This window comes from Pithys albifrons, chromosome 1 (genome assembly GCF_047495875.1).
Source record: "Pithys albifrons albifrons isolate INPA30051 chromosome 1, PitAlb_v1, whole genome shotgun sequence".
Taxonomy (NCBI): Eukaryota; Metazoa; Chordata; class Aves; order Passeriformes; family Thamnophilidae; genus Pithys; species Pithys albifrons.
In genome coordinates this window covers 99,260,831-99,281,430 of record NC_092458.1, presented here as the reverse complement: position 1 = coordinate 99,281,430, position 20,600 = coordinate 99,260,831, and the positions used below count along the sequence as shown (strand labels likewise).

The 20,600-nt window shown below is 46.3% G+C and overlaps 1 protein-coding gene and 1 long non-coding RNA gene across 2 annotated transcripts; both read right to left on the bottom strand.

The window, feature by feature from the left end:
- Positions 1-7,278: 7,278 nt before the first annotated feature.
- Positions 7,279-11,902, bottom strand: LOC139680247 (uncharacterized). The gene is made up of 2 exons (XR_011699320.1): positions 11,762-11,902; positions 7,279-7,842 (listed from the first exon to the last, which is right to left on the bottom strand). It is a non-coding gene; the product is annotated as an uncharacterized lncRNA (long non-coding RNA).
- Positions 11,903-14,233: 2,331 nt separating this feature from the next.
- Positions 14,234-15,134, bottom strand: LOC139680239 (olfactory receptor-like protein COR1). Its single transcript, XM_071572682.1, is given in 2 exon segments — positions 14,234-14,677; positions 14,679-15,134. Coding segments are annotated over 2 exon segments (900 nt in total).
- Between the last annotated feature and the right edge of the window lie 5,466 nt (positions 15,135-20,600).

Genomic DNA, 20,600 nt, shown 5'->3' with positions numbered 1-20,600 from the left:
GAGTATGATTAAAACCAGGATGGCAACTTGTCATCCTAACTGGGGGCACATTTGGGCTCTCCTGTACCAGCAGAGGCCCCATGAGGAATGAAGGCAGTTTAGAAAAGGCTCGGGAAGGAGGAGTTAGGAAAACAGAAGGGCTAGATCAAAAGAGGCAGGAATTTGTGGCAGGATTTGGGCTGGACTGAAGGGGACCAGAGACAGCTCTGTTTTATGTGCCCAAAGAGTCCACTCTAGAGGCTTTGAAATACTGGAAGGACAGAGGATGCCAGGTTCCAGCTGGGAGCAGCAATAGTTGGAATTGCTGCTCCTGCCTGGAGGATAGTTGAAAGGGTCTCCAGGATGGGAGGGTGGGGTCAGCCAGGGATCCCAAACTTTGGCTTTATCTGCTGATCCACAAGGACTGGAGACAGCACTGGAGGGGATCTGGATGCCAGAATGCCTGGGGTGGGATACAGAGGGTCTGGATGCCCTGACTGACAGAACCACCCCAGCTGTGTGTCCATGAAACTAGGGGTGCTGCTATGGGTGGTGGGAAAACCCTGGAAAGCAGCTGGAGGCCCTTGAAGAGAGGATGGAGAAACAGGCAAAGAGGAATTTCTTTGGACTCAAGATGCCAAGGGCTGCAGACATGGGGAGTGGGTCCTCAGGCAGTGCCTGACAGCATCCAGATGATGTTGATGCCTTAGGATTTTATATATTTGTAGATTTTTATACAGCTGTATAGCTTCTCACATTTGAGGTAGTAACCAACAGTTTCTACCTCTGTGCTACATTCCTGAATTTCTATGTTAAGGGTGAGATAGCAACTAGATCATGCTTGGGACACATGTACCAGGATTAGAATAACAATAGATATTGTTATTCTAATATTCTTATCAAAATAAGATAGAAGACCTAGGACTCTTGGTGGTGCTCCAACAGGGCAGTTCTGGGGGTGGCACCAGAGTGGCATCAGGGTGCTGCAAGGTCTAAGGGGTTCTTGGGCTTGATATAACCTTTACTTACAGTAATTAAGTAGTGTTACAAATTTGTAAGACCCCTATACTGCGGTGCGCACTCATATACTGTCTGCACCTACATGCTGGCATGTCTATATACTGGGGGTGATGGGACTAGAGCAGGGGGCCCCCACGCCCCCTTGGCGAGCGATGAAGAGCCTCAGGTCCTGCCTGAAGAAGCATGGGGATGTCACTGGGGGCAGTATGCATGTCTATATACTTTGTGAATCTGAAAAGCTTTACAGTAAAAAAGAACTACTCTCTACTTTACCCAGATTAATATTGCCTCAAAATATTTTTCCTCGATTTTAGGCAACAGTGTCCCCCCAAAAAGGGAGGTTACGGCCCGAAAATGTCAGAAAATTCATAGGGAAGGGTGTGTGTTGTGTGTATGTATGTAAAATACTAAAATCTGTAATGTTTCTCTTTTTTGTATATATTGACAAATAATATCGATTCATTTAATATTCAATAATATTTAATAAAATTGATTTCAAAGTAAAACCCTGTATCTGCTCTATTATATATAGGATTTTAGGATATAAGAAATTCTGAATATGGATGTATAGGGTTAGAAAATAAAACTTCTGCAGATATAAATTAAACAATAAAGGACTGGAAAATGTAAGGAAAGATGATGGATATTATGTCAACAGAAGCAGCTCTGCGTATTTGTAGACATTTTCTGTCTCCTCTCACTGTCACACCCCAGTCAGGGATCTCGGCTGAGACTGAAAGCGCTGCTGTCACCTGGTAGTGAACATGAGGCATGGCACCTATTTAATGACTCGCTAGTGATATGTCCTGGCTGAAAGCAGTACTGCAACTGAGAAGTGTGCCCGTGCGCAGCGACTCGAACACCCTGATGTGATATAGTGAGTGCAACAAAGCGGCAGGGTGACACTTGTACAGTGACAAGAAAGGTTACCATGGCAATAAAACAGCACGTGCATTGTGACTTAACTGACACCCTATGTCACATGGGTTACCCACGAGAAAATGGCGCATGTGCTGTGGTGTGACAACTCACTAGGTGCCGCCAGCTGATTTAAACATCGGCCCGGGAGCGGTGGTGGGCGGGGCTCGCGGGAAGCCGAGAGGGGAGGTGTGGGTATGATTCCTGAATGTCATTGGGTTGCGGCTGCCCGACAGGTTGACCGGTCCCCACAGGTCAGCAGTGAACAGGAGACCTCTGTACAAAAGCATGGGGTTTCGCCACACTTAAGACAGGAAGTCACGAGACCCTCTCTCCTCAGAAAGGGGCCCACCTGCCTGGCCGCCTGCCCAACCCTGACCCCGTGCTTGTCTCATCTCGCATCTCGCTGCGGTGTCTCCGATGCGTGGACAAGAGCTGTACAGTCAGCAGCACCAGGGATTGGCGGGAGTATGATGGGCGGTGGCAGGCACCGTTGAGGGCAGCCGGGTTAGAGCGGGTCAGGCCCTGAGGGGGCTCTGAGGCACCTCCTGGCACTTGTGCTCCAGGGGTCATCCCCCAGTCCTGCTGCGCCGTGGAGATGCTGTCGGGGCTGTGCCACCGGCTTCCCTTTGTGGTAGCTGTACATCGCGGTAGATGCTGTGTCAGGTCTTCAAGGGTATCGCCACCTGGGGTAAGCGGGGCCTGGCGGGGGCTCTTCTACTTTACCAGTGGCCATCAGTGGCTGCAGGGAGGTGAAATGAAAGGCAGTTTTCTTGCCTCTGGGGAGTGGGATGCACATCTGACTGGAAGGAGAAAATGTGGAGTGAGTTGCAAATCGGAGGACCATTTTTAGATGTGCCCTTGGATTGCAGTTACTCGGGGTGGATCTGTGCTGCCTGAGTTACAAAGAAGTAAATCTTGGAGTACATCTTCGCTCACCTGTTGAACTTGGAAGAGACACACTGGTCATAGAATTCCAGGGAAGCTGCACTTATTGTAGTGGTTAGAGTGAGAAGCTATTGAAGCTCCATCTCTCCTCTCACACCTCACCTCATGTTGTGCTCAGTGTGCGAGGCCCCCATGTTTTTGAGCAGCATTCCTGGGCAGCTGCCATACTGTTCTTTGTAAATAAAGTGCTGAGAGGTCTTTAGGGACTGAGTGTCAATACCTGACAGTGTCTTCCTGTGCTCCGGTATGACAGAAGGTTCTATTTATTCTCCTTGCCCTCTAGTTCGTATATCCCTCCGCTAAGTATTATAAATTGTTGCACTTGCATTCAATAAATGATACAGCTTTGCTCCAACCTGAACAACATCAAGCTATGTCTTGTAATACCTTTAGTCACCACACATGGTGCCTGAACAGGGAGCTGGTATGGCTTTCCAATATTCAGGAACATACCTGGAAAGGCTGTCAGTAATCGAGGCAAAGGTTTCAGGTCCTTTGCTGCAGTGGCGATGCACGGCTGAACTTGGAAGAAAAGCACCGATTGATCCCTCGCTGCAGGACAGCAAGGTGAGCAGCTGTGGATGGGTTAGGGACTTGATAAGACCTTGAAGAAGGCTGTTGAAATGGGGTCAAACATGTCCTCCTATCAAAAAAATGTTTGTGAGATTATGAGACGCTTGCTTAAACATCATGAGTCAAAAGTAGACAATATACATCTGCAAAATTTACTGCTCTGGGCTCAGTGAAATCATCCAGGGCTGGACATTAATGTTTTTGATATTTCGAAATGGGATCATACTGCTGTCAGACTGTGGAATGCTGCAACGAAGGGAGACAAACAAGCTGCTAACATTCTAGGGCCATGGCAAACTGTTTTTGAAACCTTAAAGGTCATATCTCTAAAAAATCACTACCCTCCCAGCTGGACAGTTCTGATTGTTTTGGTCAATTACCCCAGAATGTTGTGTCAGCAGGAGACACTCCCTCTGTGCTGCCATTACAGGAATTTCCATCTGTACCTTCACTTAGGAATAAATCATCACATCATGGTGGTGGTGAGCTGCAGTGTGGAGAGAGTGAGGCCAGGCATGTCAGCAGTCCCTCAGTCACGGCATTGTTGAGTGCCTCTGAAGCCCAGATGACTCCAGACCCTGACAAAAGCCCCTGGTACGCTGATTTATCTAATTCCAAGAAAGAGTATCCTCCTGAACCCTCTGTTCGATGGGCACAGACTCAAAAAGACTTAACTGCCACGGGAGACTTAGAGAAGCTGCAAGCCTGTCCTTTAATCTGTGAACCAAACCGACCCTCACACTGGGAATCTGTCAGAGGAGACCAGACTGATGAGCACATGCAGCGACTGAATCGGGACCATGGGGGCTTTCGGATGGACACTTCCCCAGTTTAAATGTTATACCCTTAATATGGCTACCCTGGTTATTTTTCCCTTAGTCGTTCCTTATCCAAGTTTCCTCTTCCCACAAAACCCTCCGGGTCGCAGCCCCCTCTCCTGGCGCACCCTGGCCATGGGGGCGGTTGCCAGCGGGGCCGTCTGCGAGGCGCCGCTGGAGCCCAGGCGGGGGCTGTCCCTGGCCTGGGGTGCCGGGAGCCCTACGGTAGAATTTCCCCGCCAACCTCATTCTCCTATTGGTCCTTTTGCCGCTCCTCCCCTCCCTCCTTCCCTTCGTTTGCATGCACCCAATGAAGTGCGTTACTCCTCCCCGTCTCCTCCCCTCTTCCCCGCCCAAATCTGGGAAATTCCCATGCTCCTTTTATAAGCCAGCGTGCGCTATTAAAACTGGCTTTTCCTCATGGACTCTCGGCTTGTGTGGACTCCTTCCATCAGGGGTGGTCGCCGGGCTGAGAGCGGGAGGAGCCGCCCTAAGTTTCTAAGGGGCCTGATCCTAGGGAGCCCCGCTTGCCACTTTTGTAGCCTTGCTCCTGGAAGAAGGAACCTCTCCACTGTATCAGTGGTTTATAACAATCCACTGATAGGAATCCATCCCTTATCAGATTTTGAAAGACTTACGAAAGACTGTTATCGACTATGGCTTGGAAGCTCCCTTCACAAGAGGGCTGCCAGATTATCTGGTTTTAGTACCTTCGTTTTAACCCCTTATGACTGTACTTCTGTGGCAAAAATGCTTCTCAGGACTATGCAATTTGTGATGTTTGAATTAGAATTGAAAAGCCTGTTGAAAAAAGAGGCAGAAGAACTCTCAGCTAATAATGGAGTTCCAATCCCAACTATAGTAAATACTCTCTTAGGGGAGGGTCCATATGCCCCCCCCCCCCCCATGGCACAAGCCAGAATTCCACTGTTTAATTTGAATCTTGCCAGAAATTTAGGTTTGCAAGCTCTGTGAAGGTTCCAGATGTAGGGACTGCTACTCAGTCATTTATTACTATAAAGCAGGGACCCCAAGAACCATTTATGTGGTATGCAGAGCAATTGAGGGATGCCATAAACAAGCAAGTAGATTATGCTTCTGCACAAGTGTTAGGGTTTAGCCAGGTAGGCCTACAATTTGGGTTTTAAAGTGCAGACTAGGCCTGGAATTGTCACCTGACTTGAGCTGGGCTGGACTGCTGCTCTTGCTGCCCTACTTGCATTTTGTTTGAATTCAGGGAAGTAGAAACATTTTGCTGTTATACTTTGTTTCTTGCTGGGTGTCTTTTGAGGTGCTTATAGATCAAGAGTAATAGAATCTGGTTTTGGTGGGGGGTAAAAATTGTTGTTATACCTAACTTGTGTAAGTGTGTGTTAGATTGTAATTTTCGCTTAATTTTCTCTTTTCTGTATAAATATATGTAGCTAGTTTAAGCATAAACGTAGTTTGAGAGGTTTTTTTCCCTTTCTCCCTTTTCTCGGTGAAGGGAGAGAGGCTCTGACTTGGTATTGAGCAGGTGGCATTTTGCCAGCTCAAGCCTAGACAGCAAGAAATCCTTTTCACGAAAATAGCAACTGATCATGCTAATGACAACTGCCAAAAAGTATTACATGCCCTGTGTGATCTTACAATTGCCAAGATGCTTCAAGCATGTCAAAATGTGGGCTCACAGTCTTCTAAGTCTGCTGCCCTCGCTGAAGCTTTTGTTGCCTTGTGCTGGTTTAAAGCTAAACCGGCAGAAGAAACTACACAACACAAAAGAGATTATAAGTCAGAGTTACACTTTATTAAAAATATTACAATAAATGCAATGGCACAAAGAGAAATTGGTTTTAACCCAGAAAACCCAGAAGTATAACCTTGCACCCCAGGGCACAAACACAATGGGATTTGTTAACCGTGTACTGAGACCCACGTGGGTCCTCCAAATCCAAAGCAAGAGGATGTGAAAAATCTGTTGGTGCAGATGACAGTCGCAGTCTGGTCAAGAGTGGTGGTCACAGTCTGGTCGAGGTTCTGGTCCTCCTCTTGATCCACCGAGTGGTTCTAGAAGTCCCCAAACCCCCAAGATTATATACCGTCTGGTTCAGGTGGGACCACCCAGTACCTCCCTCAGGGCAGGGAGTTCCACAATGGGTCATCTGACTCTGTGAGTCATAGGGTTTGGAGATCTCTGGGACCACTCATCAGCACTCTCGACCAGACTGTGACAATCATCCACACTAACAGGTTTTTTTCCTTTCCTTTTACTTTGGATTTAGGGCAACCATGTGGGGCTCAGCACAGGGGCCAATGAACACCATTGTTTTTGTGTCCCAGGGTGCTGGGTTGTACTTCTGGGTTTTGTGGGTTAAAATCAATTTAGCTTTGTATCATTGCTTTTATTGTAAAGTGAGGTTTTATCTTTGCTCCTTTTGGTGCAATTACATTTATGGGCAGCAGGGGGCGATGCTGCTATGGGTTTTTGGGCAAAGCAAAGACAAAGGGTCAGGCTCCCGCTCTGTGTCTCATGTGAAAATGGCAGCTGCAAAGGGACAGGCAGAACCCTCTCTGTGAACAAAGCAGAGACCTCTCCTGGTCTTTTGTTCAAAGACAAAAGTGCTGGTGATAGGGGATGGTATTCAGCTACTCCTCTACTGATGAAAAACTGGCCCTGAGGAAAATCTGCAGCAAATCCAAGGCAGTGGTGACGGCTCTCTCTGATGGGCAGCACAGTGCATGCAGAGCTAGAGCCAAACCAGGGCAGCTCCCTCTAAACGCCTCCACGAGCCCAGCAAAATGGTGGTTTCCACTCATAGCAGCTGCTGAAAAGAAGTGGGTCCAGCACACCATAAGAAACCTCTCTCTCTGGACAGCACTGCACTGGGCACGCAGAGCGGATGGGGTCTGAAGCAGCAAATAGGGCTTTGGCCCATACTGTAGCTGAAAGCCACAAAGTGTGTCCAGCAGTAGGAAACACTCCCACACCTCCCACCCCCCACCCCCCCCCCATCCGCCCCTGGCCCCAATCATTAAGATGGAATGCAGAGCAATCACCCACCCCTTTTATTATCTAGTAGGGGGGGGGGGGGAGGGTATTAGCTCCCAAACATTTGTTTATTATATCTGTTGGTAGGGAGAGAAAATTCCATGACAGGTTCTGAAACTATAACAGGTGGTTATGATGAAGCCAATGCATGCAGTCAATCACCACCTTGTTGAACTGCATATCAGAGCAGGAGAGCAGCAGAAGTGGGGGATCTCACAGTAGAAATGATGGATGAAGTTTGGGCCATAGAAGGAGAGGCAGAGGAAGGCCCAGGTATGCACCAGGACATTCGGGCTGCCAGAGGCATAGGAGCCCACCACCAGCTGGAAACAAATCCTGTGGGACATGGTGGTGACATGGTGCAGGGGCTCCCAGATGTCCATGAAGCAGTCATAGACCATGATGGCCAGGAATACAGCTTCCGTGGTGCTGAAGACCATGAAGAAGAACTGTGTGATGCAGCTGCTGAAAGAAACTATGTTTTCCTTCATGAGGAATCTCAACAGGAGCTTTGGGATGTTGGTGGAAGAGCAGCAGATGTCCAGGAAAGAGAGGTTGCTGAGGAAGAAGTACATAGACACATAAAGGTGAGGATTGGTCCTGGTGAGGATGATCATCGCCAGGTTCCCCCCCCCAGCATGGTAACATAAGTGAGGAGAAAAAAGGGAGGAGGAAAACCCCAAAGAACAACTGCTGCAAGTTGGCAAAACCCAACAGGACAAACTTGTGTAGCATTCAACTTACAATATCTGGAATGGAAAAAGTCCTGTCAGAAGTGGACTTGTGAAGAAAACAAAGAAGCTAACTCTAATGCCTTAAAAACTGAGGTTTTGAATGTTGTTTAAACGTACAAAATGGTTTCTATTGTTCTTTTTGCCAAGTCACCCTTCTCCTTCCCAAAATCCCCTGAGGTAACTGTTATCTCACCCCTGAGGAATGTATCTGGTGGTCTGAAAGGAAGTTATGAAAAGTGTTCTGATTGGATGTTATCTATCCCTTTCTATTGGTTGTTAACCTTTTATTCTTATTGGCACAGAGCCAAATCCCCCTTTGCTTACTATTGGTAGATTTAGGATCCCTCCAAAACCTTATAAACCTCACCCTTGAGCAATAAACTCTCACTCTCGTTCCTCTCCTGTGTGGTCCCTGTGTCATCTCTGTGGGCTCCCCAGGGGCCACATGGTGCGGGACTGCAGGGGGGAGCACACCCCTCTAGGTAAGGGGCTAAGTCCTGGACCTAGAGCCCCACTCAACCATTGCAAACTTGGTCATGCTTGAGTGGCTTTGACCAGCCATTTTCCTATTGCCAGCCTAGCGGAGGCAAAAAAAAACACAGGAAAGAGGTTAAATAATTTTTCCCAGATCATGGGAATGTGCAAAGCCTGAGGTTAACACAAGATTTGCATTCTCATAGATGAATGCACCCTTTCAGAGCCAGGGGTTAGCCTTGATGATCCTGGCAGGCCCCTTCCAACTCAGGATATTCTGGGATTCTGTGAATTATTTGGAAGAAAAAAATATGACAGTGGACAGGTTGAGAGTCCAAAATAATAATAATATTAATAGTATAGTGATAAAATAATCCCTAATAATTCATGTATGGGTGAAAAGCCCTTAAATCTTAAAAAAATGTAAATGAAATTTTAAAAATTAAATAAATTAGAAATGAAATTTTAGAGCTCTGTCTGATTCATATGGAAAGAATTGGTCTTGCAAATCATATCTTCTCACTGACATCCAAATTATTTCCAGGTTTGGGAGGATTTCTTTCCATTTATTTAGGGAGAAATAAATACAATAAAATCATGCTTTAACTTGCCATGTTAATTAATGCTGCATTGAATAGTTAACAGACTCCATTGGAGGGATTTCCAATCAATTTGGGTCAATTAAAACAGGACCAGCATTCTCAATTGTAATTTCATCCATATGCAGCTTCCAGAGAAAGCCACCCCCTCCTAATCTGATTTATAATTGCACAACATCTTCCTTGTGCCTCCTGGGTGTTTTGTCAGGAAGATTCCTCCAAAATTTAACTTAGGAATTAAGATTCAGATGTACTGCAGTATGTGTTTTGCCATCAGGAAGCACCTTTCACACTTTCATGGAGTTACTTGCTTATTATATCCCATAAAACTTTCATGGAGAGGTTCCTGCATTCTGTGGGAACTTGGGAAGGACAACTTTCCCCATAGAGCAAAAAATGGTCTCAAAACCACTTCAGATTTCACCCTCTTTAGTTATTGGCAACTCAAGTCGAGATACTCACAGCTGAAGACCTCAAGCTCCACTGAAGTTTTCCCTATCCCATCCTCTAACATGACTGAAATATTTAAGTTTTACACTATCCCCATTTGACTAACTACCAAGAAGTCTGGAAACAGAATGACCCTTTGCCAAAGGCTCTGGGATTCATCCCAAGGTTTCTCTCCGGGGTTTTAGAGGTGGCATTCCCATGACACATTGGAATTAAGATCTGTAGAGCCTGTGCGATGCTGCTTGTGGACACATTGTTGGGAGGAGTGAAATACAAAATACAAAATAAGGATTTTTCTGAAGACTGGAATTTTTTTTTTGTTAGATAATTCTATATTATAATGTAATTATATAATTATATACTATATAGTTTATTTATTTTATTTATTATGCATGTGAAGTAAAAAAGTAATAGATAAATGTAAGGAAATTATTGCTTTATCTTTGCAATTATCAATTTGCTTTCATACTAGACATTCCCATTGAGCAGATCCGAGATCCTGGAATGACAGATTGGAAGGGATCTTAAAGCTTATCCAGTTCCACCCCCTGCCATGGGCAGGAACACCCTTTACTAGACCAGGTTGTTCTGATCCCTGTCTAACCTGGTCTTGAACATATACAGGGTATCATTTTACCTGCTAAAATTTTCTTCCTCTTTTCCTATTTGATGTCTTAAAATCTATATTATATAATGTTTTAATATAGCTTTTTAGTACCTTTAGCTTGCTAAGTATCTTTGTACAAGGCATCTAAAAATAGTTTAACAGTCTTTGTCAAGAATTTCAATGGACAATAGATTTTAACAAGGCGAAGAAGCTCCATATCTGTAGAAATGCAGTGAGAAAGAGACATAACAAAGTCATAACACTTAATATAAGTAGTCAAAAGCTACTCAGAGGCCTTGAAATCATTCCAAGAGGGTGACAGGAGATGAGGAAGATACAGGGGTGGTCTTTTTAGGACCACTGACTCAAATTCCAGAGGTGTGTCAGAGGTGGGGTGAAGGTGTTACTAGTGGAAAGATGATTTGAGAAGTGGGTGTAACAGATGATGTAGTGTTGGATTTTATGTAAAACTATATCAACTCTGTTACTTGGGGTGTGTACTTGGGAAATTATTTCTATGCATCCAGTATGCTTTAAATAAAGAATACTTTGCTTTCTAATACTCAAAAAGGAGTGTGAGAAAGTTCATTCTGGCCTTTTTAGGCATCATATTCATGGTTAAAACAACAACAAAAAATATAATAGAGAGCTAACTCCTTCTCATCCTGTCTGCTCTGACCCAGAAATACACATATTGCTGGTGGAGAAATGAGTATTTCCCCTTCCTTCCTTTTCACTTCCTTTTTCCCACCAGCCATGTGAGCTCTTTGCTACTCTGTGCAGGAGGTCTGTTTGCTCTGGTCAATTCCTTTTCTCCCATCATCCTCTCTAAGCAGCTTTTCCTTCTCTGTTCCTCTAGCTGCAAGTCAGCAGTTCTCAGCAGGGAGTCACTTGCACCCAGGATATATTGATAGGTCTTCTTCACCTTTGTGGCCACCACAACTTACACAGCCACTCTCCAGCCTGTCGTGGTGTCTTGGTTTTTAGGCAATGTTGCTAAGGAAGATGGAAAAGGCACCTGTACTTTCCTGGACTTACTATAAATTTGAAAAAATAAAAAAACAAGTGATACGAGGAAAAAAGTGTAGAAACAGAACAACAACTTTACTGAAAAACCAAAAAGCAAAAACCAAAAATAAACAGTAACCAAGAGAGACTATCACCCAGAAAAATCTCTGTCCTCTGAGGTGTTGCTGAACCAGTAACTGCGGTTTCCTTTGGTGCAGTTAGAACCGCGGCCAGAAGGTGGTGCTGGCGGGCTTTCTCGGCAGCGGCGGGCCCAGCGGCAGCCGCGATAAAATGGCGGCCCTGAGCCCAGGTGGGAAGCGGACCAAGCAGGAGGCCGCAGCTGTGGCAGTATGGAAGCTTCGGTATGCAATGCTGGCGCCGGGCATGGGCGGAGCAAGTACCCTGCTCTGAAACGGTCCGTGGCAGGGCCTCACCTCACACAGTTCCCCGGCTTGCAACTACGTGGCGTTCGCGCTCGAAATGTGGGGCGCGGGAGTGGGGAGCAGCTCTGCCGGCGCAGCAGGGCCGCGGGGGGTCGCCTGGCAGGGAAGGGGAGAAGGCACCTCCTTGTCCGGAGCTGAGCAGGGACCAAAGAGGCAGCTTACGTGACAGCAGCAGACTATATACGCCCGCAACTCCTGCGGGCTTCACGCGATTTCATCTCCCTTGCCCGCTCTGATCTTGTAGTGGCAAACACCTTAGAGTGGCGGCCCCTGCCACTCTCCAGCGGGTCCTGGCGTTGGCTGTGCCGGCAGATCGCGGTGCTGATATCAGCGCACGCCACCCACTGTTGATATGGTAAAATTACAAGAGACAAGTTTAAACCTGGTGCGTTGGGAAATTATTTCCCATGGGAAAAACTTCAAAAAGGGAAAAACACTTGAGTCTTCGTGGTTCCCATCTGCTTCTTTTTGACCAAAAAAACACATTTTGAAAAGCCATTTTGCAACATGTGCTTCAGAATGGGTTCAGGAGGCTCACCCGCGCTTGTCAATGCTGGACAGAGAACCCTGGAATGGTTTGGGTTGGAAGTTCATCTCATTCCTACTGCCTGCCATGGGCATGGCAATGATGACTAAGGATTTTTAGTGTGTATTTTGTAGATTTTTAGAATTAGATAGATTGCATGGATTTTCTTGGGTTTCTCACATAATTAGGTGGTGTTAGACTTTACTAAAACATTTTCTCACACGTTCCTGTTTTGAACAGCACCTGCAAGACAGCTTGAAGACAAAACAGAACAGAAAGCTCAGAGCCCTGGAAGGGCTCCAAGGGGCAGTTCTGAGGACCTCCATGAGTGAGCACCAGGGGAAATTAGCACTACGGGTTGGCTATAGATAACACATATGCTAATTACTGAAAGTTATAAAAACTGTAACATCACTGAGCCACACGTGTGCATGCTTTGAGTGTGCACCTGGGAGCTTCCAAATAAAGGTACATCTCTATCTCCACTAATGTTGTTTTGAGAGTCTTTTCCAGGAATTTAAGCATCAGACATGGGATGACTCAATCAGGATGTCAGTCAGGAGGAAACATCAATGCTGGATGTTCCTTCTCCTTCCCAGAATTTGTGGTGGTTCTCTGCTCCTCCCATGGTCAGATGCTGATCCTGCAGAAGTTGGACACAGTTCATCCCTCCTTTCTCCAATCCCCACTTGCACAACAAGTCAAAAGCTTTCAGTTTTCAGAGCAGCAGCTCCAGCATGAAGCCACAACATGCAGACTTGTGTTTTTAAGTCACTCATGTTCCTGCTTAAACACCAGGAAAGAGTGAAGGCAGGAGCAGCTGGACACAAAGTTGTTAAATGTTGTCATGAAGTATTTTTCAAGTATTTCAAATATTTTTCAAAATATTGAAAACTTTTATCGCCCAACAGTGGTTGCAAGTCACTGGAGCAATGAGAGCTGCTCTAGGGTTTATGCTTTAAAAGATTTAATGTTTTATTAATTTAATGGTTTTGTGTTTTAATGTTTAAATAGAACATTAAAAATAAACTTGAGTCTAGTTAAAGAAAAAATTGATCTCTGCATCTAAACAAAATGATGTCCTGAGAGTGATGATCACAGAGAAGCAGAAGGGTGGAAGAACAACAGGAGTTGCATACAGAGGTCCCAGTTCATGGTCCTGATCACAGAATCATGGAATTGTTTAGGCTGGAAAAGGCCTCTAAGACTATCAAGTCAAACTGTTCCCCCAGCACTGCCAAAAACACCACTAACCCATGTTCCCAAGTGCTGCATCCACATGGCTTTTAAATCCCGGCAGGAATAGTGAGACCAACACCGCCCTGGGCAGTGTGTAGAGGGCTGGACAACCTTTTTCATGAAGAAATTTTCCCTAATATCCAACCTAAACCTGCCCTGGTGCAACTCAAGGCTGTTGTCTTCACATCTGGAGGCATGTGAGATGACCTGCAGGGTCACAACAGCTGATGAGAGAGGAAGGGGAGAATAAACATCTCAGGAGAATGTTCACCTAGACATCCAGATTAAATAATAACCAGGGAATTATCAGGAAGCTTTGAGAACAAAGGATTTGGCTGATGGACCCCAAGTGTCTGTAAGTTGTGTGTTATTAATAAATCAACAACGCCCTTGATCCTGTCTTGATTTTACTCAACTGAGAATCTTCTCCTCCATTCCAAGATAGTCCAAGTCTCCAGGAGAGCACCAAGGCTCGATTTCATGGACCTGGCAGAGAATAAGTTAATGCAAAAATACCACCATTTATGTTTTTTTTTTTTAATCTATGCAATGGTTTTGCACCAAAACATTGACACTCAAATGTGTCATAGAATCCTAGAATTGTTTTGACTGGGGAGGGGGCACTAAAGACCATGCACTTCCAATCCCCATGGGCAGGGAAACCTCCCACTAGCCCAGGTTGCTCCAAGCCTCATCCAAACACCAAAATTGGAATGAAATTATTATCAGCTGATGTTGAATCAGCCAATGCATCGTCCAAGTCATAATGCAGAAGACCTCAAAAATGTCCCTCTGAGATACCTAACAAAAATCTCAGGATATCGCTCACATCTCCATTTTATCCAGCCACAAATTCACACCATGCAACCTCATTTTATTTTCAAGAGTCTCATCAAAGCCTCTTTCACCTCCTGGTTCCTCAGGCTGTAGATCCAGAGTTTTGGCATGGGGGTCACCACAGTGTAGAGCATTGTGGCCCATTTGTGTCCTCCCTTCAGGGTGTCTGAGCTAGGGTCTAAGTACATAAAAATTAACACCCTATAAAAGATGCTGATGGTGGTGAAGGCTTCATGCTTGTCCTTGGCTGATCTGATGCTCAGGATGGTGGAGATGATGGCCATCTAGGACACCAGGATGCTGGGAACACTGAAGAAAGAAGATTAAGTCCACGAGATGATGTGGCTGTGGGTGGCGTCAGAGGAGAAGAGTGGTATCAGCAGGAAAATGTCACAGAAGAACAGGTCAATGATACTGGAGAAGCAAAAGAACAAATTAGACATGCCCACAGTTTGTCCCACGGCATTGGTAAAACCCTATGAGGTACGACCTGGTCACCAGCCGGAAACAGTGTTTTAGGGATATGCTAAGGGGATAGAGCAGGGGGTGGCAAATGGCCACATAATAGTCATAGGCCATCATAGCTAGCAGGAAACTTTTGGTCATCCAAAAAAAGTCAAAACCGAACACCTGAGCCACACATGCAGCATAGGAGATCCCCTTCTTCCTTGACAAAAAGCCAACCAGCATGTTGGGAGTTATGGCAGTAGAAAAGTAGAGTTGCACAAAAGCCAGGTTGCCCAGGAAGTAATACTTAAAGGAGTGGAGAGGGGCGCTGGCCCTGATCAAGGTGATCATCCCAAGGTTCCGTAGGATGGTGAGAAAGTAGGTGAACAGGACCATCAGGAAGAGGGTGACCTGAGTTGACAGGTTATCAGTGAAACCCCCCATCAAGCTGAACTCGGTAGCTTGGGTACAATTGCTTCCTGCCATCACTTGAACATGTATTCTCTGTGTAAACTCCTTGCTGCAGATTTCTTCCAGGTGGAAAATCCTCTTTCCACTGAGATCTGCTTGGATATAATCCTACATGATTGAAAGAGAGAGATTAGGTACAGACCAGTTGGAAAGAACTGGGCAAAAGTCAAGGCATGGTGAAGGTAGGGAGAAGGTATAGGAGGTTCAACATCCGAATAGCTTTACCTGGTGCTGTCTTTCATCCCCTGTGTCTGTTCAGTTTAGAATCTCAGGATCATCCATCTTAACCTGAAACATGGAATAAACACAATAAAAATCTATAAAAGGCAGCACAGAGTTGATTATTCATACTCTTGTTGGCATTTGCCAACAACCCACTTCTTCTGTCCTCTTCATAAAATTTCATAATGGTTTGGGGTGTGTGCTGGTTTAAAGGCGAACCAGCAAGGGAAATGAACTCACCACAAGAGAGATTATAAGTCAGAGCTAAAATTAAATAATAATATTACAATAAATACACTGACAGTAAAGGAAATTGCTTTCAACTCACAAAACCCAGCAGTATAACCCAGTGTGCTGGGGCACAAACCCAAAAGGGTTTGTTAGCCCTTGTGCTGAGACCCGCGTGGTTCCCCCAAGTCCAAAGCAAAAGGAAGTGAAAAACCTGTTGGTGCAGGCAAGGGCTGTAGTCTGGTCGAGAATGGCAGTCGTAGTCTGGTTAAGAGTGGTGATCTCCTCCTGTCGAGGTCCTGCTGCTCCTCTGGATCCGACGAGAAGTTCCCGAGGTCTTCTTACCCACCACTTATGTACCCTCGGGGAGCACCCAGTCCCTCCCCCTGGGCGGGGACTCACACAATGGGTGATTAATCCTGAGAACCATGGGGTATTGTTGAACTGTTGATGGCCCATTAGCAGCCACGCCCCCTCAGGCTGGGTGTAAAGGTGCTGTATTTGATGTGCCAGGCCACCAAATCCACACAGTCCAATAAACCCGATTATCCCTCTCCTCTACCTGGCTAGAGGCAGGGCTCCCCTAGTCCTGATCATGGTACTCACTGCGCTCTCCTTGTGAATATGACCAGGAGGTTCCTTCAAGAGGATCGGGCATGACATCATCATTCCTATACTGTCTGGAGCCTTGCCCACGAGAGACCGGAGCAGCCTTCAACCTTGAAGAATTCCCTGTGTTAGTTGTGCCTCTTTGCAATTCACGAACCGGAGCTGCTAAGGAAGAGGTGGGTTTCCCATCCCACTTCCTCATATCTTCTCCATGCTCATGGAGGTAAAACCACAAATTGCCGCGTGGAGTGTACCCTTTCTCCTTAGCCGGAGGACACCTTCTTCTGATGGCAGAGGCTCTTGTTTGTTCTGGAGGGATGTGGAAGAGTCCTTCCTTAATCGTCTCTTCCAGTTCAGCCAGTTTTGTTTCCACAGCTGAGACGTGGGCTCGTAATGGAGCAGTGACAGTGTCTTCATAAATCCTGAGTTTGCTGACCAGTGCGCCCACCTTGTCTTCTCCCTCTCTCCACTGCAATGTTGCAAGGTAGCGAGAATACATTTCTGGCCCAAGTCGTGCAAATTTTAACCACGTCTGGGATGTGAACTGGAGACCATCCGGACTTTTAGGGAATCTCTCATCCCCTGAAAAGATTATCTCCAGTACGGCTAATTCCCTTAAGCACCGGATACCTTGTTCTATCGTGTTCCACTGTCCTTGCTGTACGTGGAGGTCCTCCATACAAACATATCTCTCCTTCATGCTTGACAACAGTTGCTGCCAGAGGCTGAGAGTTTCCTGTCTCTTTCCAATGCCCTGATCAATGACAACATCTCGAGAAAGGGATCCCAGCTGCCTTGCCCACTCCCATCTAGAATTGTATCATTGGCTGCAGCATCCCAGATTCGAAGTAGCCAGGTCAAGATGGACTCATTTGCCTGTCATGTGAACTCTCTCCGGAGCTCACGCAGCTCTCCCAGGGATAGGGACCGGGTGATTATTTCTGGCTCCATTTCTTCTGCTTGAGGTGAAGGTCCTGACTCTTCCTTGTCATTCACTGTACGAACTGATTTGGTCTTTGATTTTCTTTTCTGGACAGGGGCGACTGCTATCGGTTTCTGTTGTCCTTCCAGCTCCTCCATGGTTTGTGTGGGCATGGTCACGATTGATGTGTTTCTCTTTTCCTCTCTGGCTCAGCCGTGGTTTGGGTGGACATGGCGCTGGTTGATGTGTTTCTCTTTTCCTCTCTGGCTCAGCCGTGGTTTGGGTGGACATGGCGCTGGTTGATGTGTTTCTCTTTTCCTCTCTGGCTCAGCCGTGGTTTGGGTGGACATGGCGCTGGTTGATGTGTTTCTCTTTTCCTCTCTGGCTCAGCCGTGGTTTGGGTGGACATGGCGCTGGTTGATGTGTTTCTCTTTTCCTCTCTGGCTCAGCCGTGGTTTGGGTGGACATGGCGCTGGTTGATGTGTTTCTCTTTTCCTCTCTGGCTCAGCCGTGGTTTGGGTGGACATGGCGCTGGTTGATGTGTTTCTCTTTTCCTCTCTGGCTCAGCCGTGGTTTGGGTGGACATGGCGCTGGTTGATGTGTTTCTCTTTTCCTCTCTGGCTCAGCCGTGGTTTGGGTGGACATGGCGCTGGTTGATGTGTTTCTCTTTTCCTCTCTGGCTCAGCCGTGGTTTGGGTGGACATGGCGCTGGTTGATGTGTTTCTCTTTTCCTCTCTGGCTCAGCCGTGGTTTGGGTGGACATGCTGCCTGTGGATTTGCTCCTTTTCTCCTCCTCCTGATGATGCTGTACCACACCAAGCAGTGTGCGGTAGGCAGTGGCCACGGCCCAGCAGGTTGCTGTGAGCTGCACATCTCTGGGACTACCAGAGCATCTTCCTTTCACATAGCTTAGCATTTTGGAAGGGCCCTGCAGTTGTTCTGGGGTGAATTTCCAGATCATTTGAGGAGAGAAAGTCTCCAAATACTGGCCCATATCTTCCCACTTCCCGTGCCACTCAACATCATCCGCTCCCAGGGCAGGCCTCCAGCAAGCCTCCTTAGAAAGCCCAGTTCTGACCCTAAACATGGTGTATACAGTACAGAGGAGACAAAGTAATACTAACAGTAAGATTATGCTGTCCCTAACATCAAAAGGAAGCTCATTATTTTCAACGAAAAGGTGGAAGTAACCATCCCCACCTGTTTTCCCCACAGGCTGGGTGCTATTTTTAATGAGTCCCCTGAGGTAACAACCCAAACCAGGACAGGCAAACCAGACGGAATATACATTCACAATGGAATTCACTACTTCTGATGTTATGACAACATAAACATAGTATATTAATAAAGCAATTTTGATCCTTCTCCCTGGTATTAAAGAGAGCATCGAAATAGGCAAATGGTTCTCTATGTGTCAAAATATGAACAGGCCCAGATACACCATCCACATGAATGCATCAAGCAACATGGTAGTCAGGGAGTTTCTGTATCCAAATACACAAAATGAAATTGTAATTCTGACTTCTCTCTCGTGGCCCCACGTTGGGCACCAAAGATGTGCTGGTTTAAAGGCGAACCAGCAAGGGAAATGAACTCACCACGAGAGAGATTATAAGTCAGAGCTAAAATTTAATAATATTACAATAAATACACTGACACTAAAGGAAATTGCTTTCAACTCACAAAACCCAGCAGTATAACCCAGTGTCCTGGGGCACAAACCCAAAAGGGTGAAAAACCTGTTGGTGCAGGCGAGGGCTGTAGCGTGGTCGAGAGTGGCAGTCGTAGTCTGGTCAAGAGCGGTGATCTCCTATTGAGGTCCTGCTGCTCCTCTGGATCTGACGAGAAGTTCCTGAGGTCTTCTTACCCACCACCTCTTACCCTCGGGGAGCACCCAGTCCGTCCCCCTGGGCGGGGACTCACACAATGGGTGATTAACTCTGGGAGCCATGGGGTATTGTTGAACTGTTGATGGCCCATTAGCAGCCACGCCCCCTCAGGCTGGGTGTGAAGGTGCTAATGACTCACTGGGCAGCTGCTGCTAATGGTCCATTGTACTTGAGGAATGAATAGAGGGGGTAGAATACACAGCTTTGATCACCCCCACACAGTGTTAACTGGTCCCACCTGTTAAACTAGGACTGGGTGGAAGGGGCCTTAGAAACCATCCAGTTCCACCCCCTTGCCTTGGGTGCTTCACTAGGCCAGCTTGCTGCAAGTCCCTGGCCTGGAACACTTGCATGTATGAAGTGTCCACAACTTCCTGACTATGAAACCCCTCCTCCCTCCTGACACTGTTTTGGTTCTAAAAGCTTTTCCTAGCTCTTTACCCTGTTCCTGGAGTCTTCAAATGGAAACATGCAACTTCAAAGCTGAGCAATCTCTTCATGAAATTATTTTGGGGTGGGGGGGAAAATCCAACTGCTTTTGGTTATATCAGAAATTATATGATCCTTAAATGTTTCTTACAGGAAAGCTTCTAGTTCTCATTCAGGAGCCCTTTGTGGTCAGTAAAAAGAAGTCCCCATTCACCACACACCTGCTGGAAAACACCCACATTTCAGTGCTAACCCTGAAGTACAATGAGGAACTGGATCCAGGAGCCTACAGGTAGGACCTGAGGTGACAATTGAAGATGTTCCTTCTTTGCAAGGGAAAAGGATGGGAGATGGGTGGCTTGGCATGTGCTGTCCATGCTCCTGGGTTTCCAGGATGATCCTCACCTACATCTACACTCTCTCTGCTTTCCTCCTGATGCATCTGCCTGAAGCTCTGCAAATGAGTTTAAAATAAACCACTGTCAGCAAACATTTCTGCTATTTCAGGTAATTTGGGGACTATTGGAGCCCCAGAAGAGTGACAAAGACCAAATCAAGTCATTATCTCTTCTGTGAGCTGCTGAGTTTGAAAAAGAATGGTACCCAGAGGACATGATCTCACCTTGAGTGGGCCAAAGGGCGTTGGAATCTCCCCAGAGCAATCACAGAGCAACAGTAAAATAGGCATAAACAAATAAGCATCATAAGCCCTAAGTAAAATAAACATAGGCTCCCCCTTCCACTCCCCCCCCCATCAATACCAGCAAGGACCAGAACAAGACATATTGTTGTCAAAACAAGATAGAAGACCCAGAACTCTTGGAGGGGCTCCAGCAGGCCAGTTCTGAGGGTGGTACCAGGCGCAAAAGGTTCTTGGGTTAGATATACCCACTAGATACAATAATTACTAATTTGTAAGAACCCTATACTGTGTGTGTGCCTATATACTTTGTGCACTTGAAAGTTTTCATTAAAGAACTGCTCTCTGCCTATACTAATATTGTCTTGAAAGATTTTTTTCCTCAATTTAAGACAACAGCACCAGGGACATCACACTGTTGGATACAGTCCCATGGCAACTGGTATCCATCAGCAGTTCCAATAACCAGAGATGATGAACTACCTTTCTACCCATGCTAAATTCCTTATACCCAGACCACAGCTTACCTATCCCCTCCCTGG